We start from the raw sequence: 14,379 nt of genomic DNA on the forward strand, positions 1-14,379 counted from the left end.
ATGGTTCAGTATTGTGGCTGGCGGGACACAATGTCTCGTTAGGAGGTTACATCAGTAACCGAGAAGTTCCCGATCTGTCACTCACTCGACGCTGTGTCGATGAGTTGACACTAGGGGTCCGCATGGAAAACGCCACAGAGCTGAACCGAGTTATGCAGACTGGTGGTGCGAGACGGGCAAACCTCTGTGTGCCTCGTAGCCAGCGCAGCATGCCGTCGCATAACTACCCCCAACACACTGCCAGGCATGAAGCGGTCCCCTGCACCTAGGGGAATGGCTAACTGCTCAGAAGTATAAGGACTGGCTGGCCCAGCTGGGGGCTTCTCTCTATTATTCTCCCCTGTAAAAGGAATGTAATCGTTCAGCTGGGGGCCAAATATATGATCCAAGCTGGGGGGGTGTCCCTCCAAAGAGGTGGATACCACGGAGACCACACACGGCCTCGAGGGGCGGGGGGGGTTAGGTGTAATACACACACGGTCTTAGCAGCGGAAGCACATCGTGAGGAACGGCGTCGTGGTAGACCCTACCCAAAGGGGGGATGGGGTTACTACAAACAGGGCAGAGGGCAGAGGGCCCTCTGTCCAAGGAAGACGCGGTTTACTGGTAGGGAAAACATTTTGCGGGATATACATCACACGGGGTTGCCGAAGGGGACAACCAGCACATGTGAAGCACTTACCTCAGTATGGGGGCCTAGTGACGCCCGTACCGGGGCGGCTGCGAGCCTCTCCAAAGACCCGGCGGCCGCAAGGCTAGGAAGGAAGAACGTCCAGGGTTCACACTTCCTGCGAACGCAACTGGGAAAAGAGCGCACGTCTTCACCTCAAGGGAGGGGAAAGGCGCTATGCACAAGCGATACACCCAGCCAGCTGACCCGAACTTACCTGTTTGTGTCACCTGATAACACACGGGACGAAACTGGCTCAACTCTGAGGTTATAGAACCTCGCAAAGGTGTTAGGTGTTGCCCAACACGGGAGGGCCAATAAGGGGCCACTAAGAGGACCTGCTCCCCATCCTCCCTGACTTTGCACAACGTCTGTGCAAGTAGGCGCACTGGGGGAAACGCATATTTGCGAAGCCCTGGGGGCCAGCTGTGTGCCAGGGCATCTGTGCCGAGGGGGGCCTCAGTCAGAGAGTACCAAAGTGGGCAATGGGAGGATTCCGTGGAAGCGAACAGGTCTACCTGTGCTTGGCCGAATCAAAAAACAAAAAACATCCAGTGAGTGGCAGCTCTGCGGACTGAAATGCCTTGTTGGTGGGAGAGGTCAACAGAGAATGGCCAGACTGGTTTGAGCAGACAGAAAGGTGACGGTAACTCTGATAACCCCACAGTACAGTTGTAGTGTGCAGAACAGCATCTCAGAATGCTCAACATGTCAAACCTTGAGTTGGGTGGGCACAACAGTTGAAGACCATGTTTGGCGCTTTATTAGGTCCATATAGTGTTCCTAATTAAGTGCTCTGTGAGTTTAAACTGTATATGCAAAACGGATAGTGCTAATAGTTGGAATTGTGGATTTAGATAGCAATAGCACACATTAAGCCAATAACAATGTTAATGCTACCCCTCTCTCCATGACTTGTATTTCAGACAAGTACTCTTTCAGTATTTGTGACACTTCCAACTTTTCTGACTATGTGAAGGGCGGAGTGACAACTGAAGTCCAACAACCGGAGTTCCTCAGCTTTTTAAGTATCATCCAGAAATTATCTGACTTGATACTAGACCATTAAACTATTTTAAGATCAAGTTCTTATTCAGTTGTCAAGATGCCGTATGTTTGGTTGGCTGGGTTTGTGACATCAATCTGATCCAATCACTGAGGAATATTCTGGGTAAAATGCAATTTAACCAAAAGTTCATCCACCCAGAAGAGTAGTCCCTCTTAAAAATTATGATATGGACAACATTAAAGCTCAAAAAATAAATCTTTTGTTTACAAAACAGTGAACAGAAAATCACAGGAACAATTAATCAAACAATAATATACACCTACTCCATGTGGTCATCATGAGAAATATGTACAAATCATCTATCTATCTATCTATCTATCTATCTATCTATCTATCTATCTATCTATCTATCTATCTATCTATCTATCTATCTATCTATCTATCTGTCTGTCTGTCTGTCTGTCTGTCTGTCTGTCTGTCTGTCTGTCTGTCTGTCTGTCTGTTAAAGCTAGTTCGATGGAATGTAACTGATTCAAAGGCAAATTATGTTTGAATAATTTCAGTTGACCCCCAGGCAATAACCTGCAAACTTAATATTCATGATCTCTGTCCTATTTAGCCCATATATAGCACATGAGGGCGTACTGTACCACCCCACTCACTCGGGTGAGTTTCACATTGCCAGCAAGCTATAACTAGTTCTTCCACTCTAATGTAAGTCTATCTAGAAGACTTCTGAAAGAAATGGGCTGGAACTAATATTTGAGAAGACAGGAGGACAACATGGAACAAATGAAAAAAATCTTGCAGCAAACGCTCTAATTGACTGCAAGTTTTTAGAGGAAAAGTAAATGGTTATAGTCATGCATTAGATTTTCCTATAAATAGTGATTTTTAGTCTAAAATCTGCTTGGACTAAATAAAGTTTGTGTCTAGAACACATCCCTTTTGAACTGCTTCTCTCTCTGTTACAGATCACTGCTTTATGAGAACCGGAAAATGAACTCAACAACTGTCTGGATTGTGGATGGTTATGAAGAAGCTCTCGCCAAAAACATTGTGATTGTTTCTCTCAGCTCTGATCATTAATTGTATCAATGGTATGTTAGTCGTCACTTTCTTTGTCAATCCAATGTTTTCAAGAGACTCCAGATATATTTTATACATTCACCTCGTAATCAGTGACATGCTCATGATCTGTATATCAGTGACTTTATATGTGCTGACCTACGCTTCACCACACTTGAATGTTCCAATTTGTTGCACATTGGAGGTTTTAGGCACAACCACCTATATGATTTCACCCTTGAACCTGGCTGGCATGGCCATAGAGCGTTACATTGCTATATGTAAACCATTGCATCACTCTCAGATATGCACACCACACAGGACTTACATCTTTATTTGTTTGCTATGGGCTATCGGAGCTATACCCTCTCTGGCAGACATCATTATTTTAATTGCAACCCAGCCGATATCTTTCTTTAGTTCTTTTGTGCTTTGCTATCGTTTTAGTGTGTTCCCCTCCAAACGCCACCAGGACCGCACTACTGCTTCACAAGTCATTTATATGTCATTGGTGTGGATCATTCTCATCTACACTTATTGCAAAGTCTTTTTTGCAGCCAGAAAGGCAATTTCAGAGGGTTCAGTAAGAAAGGCTAGGAATACAATATTGTTGCACGGCATTCAGTTGCTTCTTTGTATGCTATCCTATATCCCTCCTGTATTGGATATGATTCTTGTTCCCTTTTTCCCCATTCACAGAACAAAGATCTCTTTCTTTAATTATCTGCTCACAAATATTATGCCAAGATTATTGAGTCCTTTGATATATGGTGTGCGAGACCAGAAGTTTGTGAAAGAAATTAAAGAACATTTTGCTTGTAAAGTTATTATTCTAAAGGTTGTGCCATCAAAAAATTGATTTTAATTTGACATTTTATTTATTTTTATTATAATTGTATTTATTTGTTATTCCGTTTGTATTTAAAGATTTGCTAGAATGCTTTGGCAATGTTTTGTTCAAGTATAAACAGATTTATTACTGTTGAATCCTAAAGACATCACTGATAATCTGAGATGTGGAATCTAAAACAGGAAATAAACATTTTAGGATTTAGAACAATGTAAAACAATGAAATAATATAATGTAAAATGAACAAGAAATACTGTATTTAAGATTCTGTACTATTAAAAGTGGGTCACAAATCACATGTAAGCAAATTTGTGACATTGACCATGTTAACATCTACAAAAGGCCAAATGTCCAAGCTTCCATTGAAGCACACAAGATGCTCTTTGGAGCATTTTCAAATCATTCTGGCATAACTTTCCACTCAATTGTTATGCTGCTAATATATATAATACATAACACAAATGGAATATTAAATTCATAAATGCAACATTTTTGGAACCTGCTATTGAAGAATCTGCAAAACACAATCACAATTTTGTATCAAATGTACATTGGCTACTAGTCTCAACACACACATGACCTCTGTGTGTGTGTGTGTGTGTGTGTGTGTGTGTGTGTGTGTGTGTGTGTGTGTGTGTGTGTGTGTGTGTGTGTGTGTGTGTGTGTGTGTGTGTGTGTGTGTGTGTGTGAGCGTGTATTTATCACTTTGTGGGGACCAAATGTCCCCATAAGGATAGTAAAACCCGAAATATTTGACCTTGTGGGGACATTTTGTCGGTCCCCATGAGGAAAGCAGCTTATAAATCATACTAAATTATGTTTTTTGAAAATGTAAAAATGCAGAATGTTTTCTGTGAGGGTTAGGTTTAGGGGTAGGGTTAGGTTTAGGGGATAGAATATAAAGTTTGTACAGTATAAAAACCATTATGTCTATGGAAAGTCCCCATAAAACATGGAAACACAACTGTGTGTGTGTGTGTGTGTGTGTGTGTGTGTGTGTGTGTGTGTGTGTGTGTGTGTGTGTGTGTGTGTGTGTGTGGTGTGTGTGTGTGTGTGTGTGTGGGTGTGTGTTCCATGCAGGTGTATTAAATGAATAAATACACAAGACTTGAAGAAAAGCTGCCAGAACAAAACAAAACATTAAATTAAATCAAATTAATAAATAAAAAAAAAAAACATTATTAGGCCTATGTATTATGGCCTGATTATTACCTATTATTTTCTATTATGGCACTTCTTTTAATTAACCTTGCCCTATAATTCTGTGAACGAAAAAATAAATACATTCTCAGAATGTAATAAAACTTTTTTTTTAATCAAAACTAGATAAGACTGTCAAAAATATATGTTAAATGCAGAGATCACTTTTAAAAATACTAGTTTTTAAATCTTTATTCGCATTTGCTGAGCTTCTTCATCTGCACATGTATAATGCATAAATTAGCCTAAGGCACTAAAATAATTTTAGATGGCAACTCAATATTAATATGTTGATTAGTTCAGTTGGTGTTTTACATCATTAAAAGATCAGTTAAGTTTAATGCGGGACATAATAGCCTACAGTTAAGATTGAGATGCATTAGATTAGAATGATATGATTATTTGAAATATTTAATAGGGGATATCTGTATTATTGACCTTTAGATTTTCTCTCCACATGTGAATGGATTATCATTGTGTTTTTTGGACACGTTTTTTTAGGAATTTACAACAAACCTTTGATCGTGGCAATCACCTCCCCACTTGTGTTCTCCTTTGCCATCCCGTCATTCATTTTCACTATATGCCAGTTGACGTAAGAATAAAGAGACAAGACACAAGCATGTAGTTAAGTCAAGCTTTACCGCAATCTTAACTTTATAACAGGGAGCGTGAAAATGCTGGCGGTCAAACATTACCATAACATAGGTTATATCAGAAATTTCATCTTTCCTTCATGCCAATAGTGTTTATCTCTGATGAATTATTGCATTAATGTCCGTTAACAGGTGTTTTCCCGTGATAGAGCATTAGCAGAGCACTCTTGGAGCAATAGAAAACAATGACGCTCCGATTTTTAAAGAAACGTTCTTCCGTCCATGAACAATTATGCCGCTCCACTCCTCGCTCCGCTCCTCTCATGTACTCTGGTCCATACAATGCAACTGATAAACCACAAGCAATTTGAAAAGTATGCAAATGGTGACCAAAATGTCAAAGTTTCAAATCCCAAAGCTCCATAAAGCACATAAAGGCAGCTTAAAGGTAGTCGATACAACTCCAGTGGTTTACTCCATGTCTTGTGAAGCAATCCAATTGTGTTTTGGTGAGAACAGACAAAAATATAACTCCTTTTCCACCATAAAACTTGACATCAGCAGTTAATCACAAGGAAGTGTGTTATTTTTTGGTTTGTTCTCACACAAAACCGATTGGATTGCTTCAGAAGACATGGATTGAACCGCTGGAGTATTATGAATTATATATATTTTATACTGCCTTTATGTGCTTTTTGGAGCTTGCATGGAACTACAGCGCTGAGATATTCTTCTTAAAATCTTATATTGTGGTCTGCAGAAGATAGAAAGCCACTTATCTGGGATGGCATGATGGTGAGGCCTAAATGAAGAGAGAGTTCAATTTTGAGGTAAACTATTTCTTTAAACTACTAGCCATTCAATGTTAACAATAAAAAATGGATGTATGCAGATAAGAGTTAAGATTATTATAATTCTTATAAATGAATGTTTAGACTCCTTTCCTATTTCAGGTAGAGAATGTGTTCCAAAAATGTATGTCTTCCTTCAGGACACTTTTGAAAGTAGTACAACTATGGTAGCCATGCTGTGGGGTCAAAACAAAAATTCAGTTTCGACCATTTTTGAGCCAATCACCTTTCAGCCATTGACACATATATATATATATATATATTTACATGCTTTCAGCCAGCTTAAGCTGTCACAGTAGAGCGCAACAGTCTGGTTCCAGAAGTAAAAATCCCATTCATTTATCGCATAAACATATTGATTTTCAAAGTTAACTTATAAACCTTTAAAGATAGATCTACCATGAGAAATGTTTATATACTTACAACCAACAACCTAAAGTCAACAGTTTTATATAATCCCATCGTTTTTTATTCAATGACATAATTCACAATGCTTCGTGGGATTTTAGTCCGTGCCCTCATGAAACACGATAAGTACACATCATTGTACCTTTGTCTGTATGTCCGATTTTCAAATACTTTTTTCCTCAAAACAAAGTTCGTGATGTTGTGATTCACCTTGGAGCTGGTTGGTTTGGTTCATGGCTCACAACTCTTTTATGAAAGATTTTATTAAAAGTCTATGGAAGAAATTAATGGGAAAAATACTAATGGAACCCCCCAGACTGCTGAAAAAGTGGGCGGTCACTGTGGCGCTCTGTTGAGAGTAAAGTCTTCGAAGGGCATAGGGATGATCACTTCTGAATGAAACGCACCCTGAGGTTTCCGTACTGACTGAGCTGCAGGGGCGCCCTCCTATGGTTGTACTCGATTTTTCATAGGTGACCTCGCTTCTGGAATTTGAGCATCAGGTAAAGTGGGAGTTTGTGAGGTGACTTACCTATTATATTAAACATTAATATATTAACATGTAAATAACAGATGGTCATTAAAACATTTAAAGTGGCAAATATGGCCGGGCTTGGGCTTGGGCACGAGCGGAAGTTGCATATTGACAGTGATGAAAGTGAAACGCTCCTTAGAATCTCGTTTTGAAAGAAACCAAATACATACTGTATATTATCTGCTGACAAATAGGTAATGTTTAATAACAATTCTTGCACTTTGACACTACATGTCAATTATAGATGATTGTAGTCAATTTCATGCTGCCATATACACAAATTCGGCATTGATAGCATTGCTGTTCGCTACAATAACATTTGACAATTCTCAATAAAACGTCTTGGTTACTGACGTAACCTCCGTTCCCTGATGGAGGGAACGAGACGTTGTGTCGATGAGTTGTCACTAGGGGTCGCTCCTGCGGAGCCTGGACATCTCTGATTTTGAGAAAAGGCCAATGAGAATTGCTGTGTGAAATTTGCATGCCACTCCTCCAGACATATGGGTATAAAAGGAGTGACGCTGCAAATACACATCAGGTATCGCACTGAGGAGCCGAGCCAAAGACCCGACGCTTTCAGCGGATGGTTCAGTATTGTGGCTGGCGGGACACAATGTCTCGTTAGGAGGTTACATCAGTAACCGAGAAGTTCCCCGTCTGTCACTCACTCGACGCTGTGTCGATGAGTTGACACTAGGGGTCCGCATGGAAAACGCCACAGAGCTGAACCGAGTTATGCAGACTGGTGCTGCGAGACGGGCAAACCTCTGTGTGCCTCGTAGCCAGCGCAGCAAGCCGTCGCATAACTACCCCCAACACACTGCCAGGCATGAAGCGGTCCCCTGCACCTAGGGGAATGGCTAACTGCTCAGAAGTATAAGGACTTCTCTCTATTATTCTCCCCTGTAAAAGGAATGTAATCGTTCAGCTGGGGGCCAAATATATGATCCAAGCTGGGGGGGTGTCCCTCCAAAGAGGTGGATACCACGGAGACCACACGCGGCCTCGAGGGGCGGGGGGGGGTTAGGTGTAATACACACACGGTCTTAGCAGCGGAAGCACATTGTGAGGAACGGCGTCGTGGTAGACCCTACCCAAATGGGATGGGGTTACTACAAACAGGGCAGAGGGCAGAGGGCCCTCTGTCCAAGGAAGACGCGGTTTACTGGTAGGGAAAACATTTTGCGGGATATACATCACACGGGGTTGCCGAAGGGGACAACCAGCACATGTGAAGCACTTACCTCAGTATGGGGGCCTAGTGACGCCCGTGCAGGCTGACTGCGAGCCTCTCCAAAGACCCGGCGCGCAAGGCTAGGAAGGAAGAACGTCCAGGGTTCACACTTCCTGCTGAACGCAACTGGGAAAAGAGCGCACGTCTTCACCTCAAGGGAGGGAAAGGCGCTATGCACAAGCTGATACACCCAGCCAGCTGACCTGAACTTACCTGTTTGTGTCACCTGATAACACACGGGACGAAACTGGCTCAACTCTGAGGTTATAGAACCTCGCAAAGGTGTTAGGTGTTGCCCAACACGGGAGGGCCAATAAGGGGCCACTAAGAGGACCTGCTCCCCATCCTCCCTGACTTTGCACAACGTCTGTGCAAGTAGGCTCACTGGGGGAAACGCATATTTGCGAAGCCCTCAGAGAGTACCAAAGTGGGCAATGGGAGGATTCCGTGGAAGCGAACAGGTCTACCTGTGCTTGGCCGAATCAAAAAACAAAAAACATCCAGTGAGTGGCAGTTCTGCGGACTGAAATGCCTTGTTGGTGGGAGAGGTCAACAGAGAATGGCCAGACTGGTTTGAGCAGACAGAAAGGCGACGGTAACTCGGATAACCCCACAGTACAGTTGTAGTGTGCAGAACAGCATCTCAGAATGCTCAACATGTCAAACCTTGAGTTGGGTGGGCACAACAGTTGAAGACCATGTTTGGCACTTTATTAGGTCCATATAGTGTTCCTAATTAAGTGCTCTGTGAGTTTAAACTGTATATGCAAAACGGATAGTGCTAATAGTTGGAATTGTGGATTTAGATAGCCAATAACAATGTTAATGTTACCCCTCTCTCCATGACTTGTATTTCAGACAAGTACTCTTTCAGTATTTGTGACACTTCCAACTTTTCTGACTATGTGAAGGGCGGAGTGACAACTGAAGTCCAACAACCGGAGTTCCTCAGCTTTTTAAGTATCATCCAGAAATTATCTGACTTGATACTAGACCATTAAACTATTTTAAGATCAAGTTCTTATTCAGTTGTCATGATGCCGTATGTTTGGTTGGCTGGGTTTGTGACATCAATCTGATCCAATCACTGAGGAATATTCTGGGTAAAATGCAATTTAACCAAAAGTTCATCCACCCAGAAGAGTAGTCCCTCTTAAAAATTATGATATGGACAACTTTAAAGCTCAAAAAAATAAATCTTTTGTTTACAAAACAGTGAACAGAAAATCACAGGAACAATTAATCAAACAATAATATATACCTACTCCATGTGGTCATCATGAGAAATATGTACAAATCATCTATCTATCTATCTATCTATCTATCTATCTATCTATCTATCTATCTATCTATCTATCTATCTATCTATCTATCTATCTATCTATCTATCTATCTATCTATCTATCTATCAATCTATCTATCTATCTATCTATCTATCTATCTATCTGTCTGTCTGTCTGTCTGTCTGTCTGTCTGTCTGTCTCTTTTTCTCTCGCTTTATTTATCTGTTTGTCTGTCTATCTACTGTATATATCTGTCTGTCTGTCTCTATCTATCTATCTATTGTATCTGTTGCCTGTCTGTCTGTCTATTGTGTCTGTCTGTCTATCTATCTGTCTGTCTGTCTGTCTGTCTGATAGTCTATCTACTGTATATGTCTGTCTGTCTATATGTATGTCTGTCTGTCTATCTGTCTGTCTGTCTATTGTGTCTCTGTCTCTCTCTCTTTATCTGTTTGTCTGTCTATCTACTGTATCTGTCTGTCTGTCTGTCTGTCTGTCTGTCTGTTAAAGCTAGTTCGATGGAATGTAACTGATTCAAAGGCAAATTATGTTTGAATAATTTCAGTTGACCCCCAGGCAATAACCTGCAAACTTAATATTCATGATCTCTGTCCTATTTAGCCCATATATAGCACATGAGGGCGTACTGTACCACCCCACTCACTCGGGTGAGTTTTACATTGCCAGCAAGCTATAACTAGTTCTTCCACTCTAATGTAAGTCTATCTAGAAGACTTCTGAAAGAAATGGGCTGGAACTAATATTTGAGAAGACAGGAGGACAACATGGAACAAATGAAAAAATCTTGCAGCAAACGCTCTAATTGACTGCAAGTTTTTAGAGGAAAAGTAAATGGTTATAGTCATGCATTAGATTTTCCTATAAATAGTGATTTTTAGTCTAAAATCTGCTTGGACTAAATAAAGTTTGTGTCTAGAACACATCCCTTTTGAACTGCTTCTCTCTCTGTTACAGATCACTGCTTTATGAGAACCGGAAAATGAACTCAACAACTGTCTGGATTGTGGATGGTTATGAAGAAGCTCTCGCCAAAAACATTGTGATTGTTTCTCTCGCTCTGATCATTAATTGTATCAATGGTATGTTAGTGGTCACTTTCTTTGTCAATCCAATGTTTTCAAGAGACTCCAGATATATTTTATACATTCACCTCGTAATCAGTGACATGCTCATGATCTGTATATCAGTGACTTTATATGTGCTGACCTACGCTTCACCACATTTGAATGTTCCAATTTGTTGCACATTGGTGGTTTTAGGCACAACCACCTATATGATTTCACCCTTGAACCTGGCTGGCATGGCCATAGAGCGTTACATTGCTATATGTAAACCATTGCATCACTCTCAGATATGCACACCACACAGGACTTACATCTTTATTTGTTTGCTATGGGCTATCGGAGCTATACCCTCTCTGGCAGACATCATTATTTTAATTGCAACCCAGCCGATATCTTTCTTTAGTTCTTTTGTGCTTTGCTATCGTTTTAGTGTGTTCCCCTCCAAACTCCACGAGGACCGCACTACTGCTTCACAAGTCATTTATATGTCATTGGTGTGGATCATTCTCATCTACACTTATTGCAAAGTCTTTTTTGCAGCCAGAAAGGCAATTTCAGAGGGTTCAGTAAGAAAGGCTAGGAATACAATATTGTTGCACGGCATTCAGTTGCTTCTTTGTATGCTATCCTATATCCCTCCTGTATTGGATATGATTCTTGTTCCCTTTTTCCCCATTCACAGAACAAAGATCTCTTTCTTTAATTATCTGCTCACAAATATTATGCCGAGATTATTGAGTCCTTTGATATATGGTGTGCGAGACCAGAAGTTTGTGAAAGAAATTAAAGAACATTTTGCTTGTAAAGTTATTATTCTAAAGGTTGTGCCATCAAAAAATTGATTTTAATTTGACATTTAATTTCATTAAGATTTTATATATTCAAATAATTGTATTTATTTGTTATTTCGTTTGTATTTAAAGATTTGCTAGAATGCTTTGGCAATGTTTTGTTCAAGTGTAAACAGATTTATTACTGTTGAATCCTAAAGACATCACTGATAATCTGAGATGTGGAATATAAAAACAGGAAATAAACATTTTAGGATTTAGAACAATGTAAAACAATGAAATAATATAATGTAAAATGAACAAGAAATACTGTATTTAAGATTCTGTACTATTAAAAGTGGGTCACAAATCACATGTAAGCAAATTTGTGACATTGACCATGTTAACATCTACAAAAGGCCAAATGTCCAAGCTTGCATTGAAGCACACAAGATGCTCTTTGGAGCATTTTCAAATCATGCTGGCATAACTTTCCACTCAAATTGTTATGCTGCTAATATACATAATACATAACACAAATTTAATATTAAATTAATAAATGCAAAATTTGTGGAACCTGCTATTGAAGAATCTGCAAAACACAATTGTATATAAATTCTGTGTGTGTGTGTGTGTGTGTGTGTGTGTGTGTGTGTGTGTGTGTGTGTGTGTGTGTGTGTGTGTGTTCCATGCAAGTGTATTAAATGAATAAATGAAGAAAAGCTGCAATGTGCTTTAACACTAGCACAAGACTAAATTAAATATTTTTTATAGCTTACTTTTGAAACATATCTGCAATATTCTCTGGGTTTGATCAATTAAATAAATTGCTAGATGCAAAAAAAAAAAAAAATACCCATAAATAAAAATATATACATTTTTCCATTTAAAACAAACGAAAAAAAAAATTACCAGAAAAAACAAAACATTGTTTAAATCAAATTAATAAATTAAAAAAAAAAAACATTATTAGGCCTATGTATTATGGCCTAATTATTGCCTATTATTTTATATTATTCCACTTCTTATAATTAAAATTAAATTTTAATTAAAAATACTAATGGAACCCAGACAGCTGAAAAAGTGGGCAGTCACTGTGGCGCTCTGTTGAGAGTAAAGTCTTCGAAGGGCATAGGGATGATCACTTCTGAATGAAACGCACCCTGAGGTTCCCGTACTGACTGAGCTGCAGGGGCGCCCTCCTATGGTTGTACTCGATTTTTCATAGGTGACCTCGCTTCTGGAATTTGAGCATCAGGTAAAGTGGGAGTTTGTGAGGTGAATTACCTATTATATTAAACATTAATATATTAACATGTAAATAACAGATGGTCATTAAAACATTTAAAGTGGCAAATATGGCCGGGCTTGGGTTTGAGCACGAGCGGAAGTTGCATATTGACAGTGATGAAAGTGAAACGCTCCTCAGAATCTCGTTTTGAAAGAAACCAAATACATACTGTATATTATCCGCTGACAAATAGGTAATTTTTAATAACAATTCTTGCACTTTGACTCTACATGTCAATTATAGATGATTGTAGTCAATTTCATGCTGCCATATACACAAATTCGGCATTGATAGCATTGCTGTTCGCTACAATAACACTTGACAATTCTCAATAAAAATACAGTTCACAGGTGCATACATTGACAAACACATACATAACTAAAATTATAATTAAAAATTCAGCATTACCATCTAATACCATCACTGTAACTTTGTACTTTTCAGTAAATGGTACACTATAGTATTCTGAGATTATATTCTTCTCACCACATTTGTACAGAGTGGTTATCTGAGTTAACATAGACTTTGTCAGTTGGAACCAGTCTGGCCAATCTCTGTTGACCTGTTACAGAAATACTCAAATCTTCCCGTCTGACACCAACAATCATCCATACGATCAGCCAATTGTGTGGCAGTAGTGCAGTGCATAAAATTACGCAAATACGGGTCAGGAGCTTCAGTTATTCTTCAAATCAACCATCAGAATGGGGAAACAATTGATCTCAGTGGTTTGGACCGTGGCATGATTGTTGGTGCAAATTATTGAGATCATATTTTTCCCCATTCTGATGGTTGGTGGGCTGGTTTGAGTATTTCTGTAACTGCTGGTCTCTAGAATTTACTCAGAATGGTGCCAAAACATGCAGTGAGCGTCAGTTCTGTGAATGGAAATGCCTTGTAGAGGAGAGGTCAATGGAGAATGGCCAGACTGGTTTGAACTGACAAAGTCTTCGGTAACTCAGATAACTGCTCTGTACAATTGTGGTGAGAAGAATATCATGTCAGAATGTTATTCTGAGATGCGAGTTGGAGCTGTTTTGGCAACACGAGGGGGAGCTACACAATATTAGGTTGGTGGTTTTAATGTGGCTGTATATTGTGAACGAAGCGTGTTTCTGTTCATTTTAAGGCTTCATGCCCAATGATTGAACAGGTACATAAAGAGAAACAGCCCTTACCACTGCAGAATACCAGTGACTTCATGGTCTGTTTCTCACACCAAGCTATTGTTTCATTTAATTTGTTTTTATTATTTAGTTATTTTTTATTGGGAATGCACAAAGGGTAACCATTGTATAAATGTAAGTGCACATACATTTACATTTATGCATTTGGCAGATGCTTGTATCCAAAGTGACTTACAGTGCACTTATTACAGGGACAATCCCCCCCCGGAGCAACCTGGTGTTAAGTGCCTTGCACAACGGTGGAGGCTGTGGGGATCGAACCGACAACCTTCTGCTTAACAGTTTAGTGCGTTAGCCCACTACACCACCACCGGTGGTAATAGGAATATACACTCACCT

The 14,379-nt window shown here is 39.7% G+C and overlaps 1 protein-coding gene and 1 pseudogene across 1 annotated transcript; both read left to right on the plus strand.

The window, feature by feature from the left end:
- Window positions 1-2,678: 2,678 nt before the first annotated feature.
- Window positions 2,679-3,606, plus strand: LOC127654481 (odorant receptor 131-2-like; annotated as a pseudogene).
- A 7,077-nt stretch (window positions 3,607-10,683) lies between these two features.
- Window positions 10,684-11,634, plus strand: LOC127654482 (odorant receptor 131-2-like). Its single transcript, XM_052141703.1, has one exon. It carries the CDS (start codon window positions 10,708-10,710, stop codon window positions 11,632-11,634), a length of 927 nt encoding a protein of 308 aa, XP_051997663.1. The 5' UTR covers window positions 10,684-10,707.
- Window positions 11,635-14,379: the final 2,745 nt, after the last annotated feature.

The sequence above is a fragment of the Xyrauchen texanus genome, chromosome 13, assembly GCF_025860055.1.
Source record: "Xyrauchen texanus isolate HMW12.3.18 chromosome 13, RBS_HiC_50CHRs, whole genome shotgun sequence".
NCBI lineage: Eukaryota > Metazoa > Chordata > Actinopteri > Cypriniformes > Catostomidae > Xyrauchen > Xyrauchen texanus.

Coding starts and splice junctions, on each gene's coding strand:
- LOC127654482 (XM_052141703.1), top strand. CDS start 10,708: ATGAACTCAACAACTGTCTGGATTGTGGATGGTTATGAAGAAGCTCTC.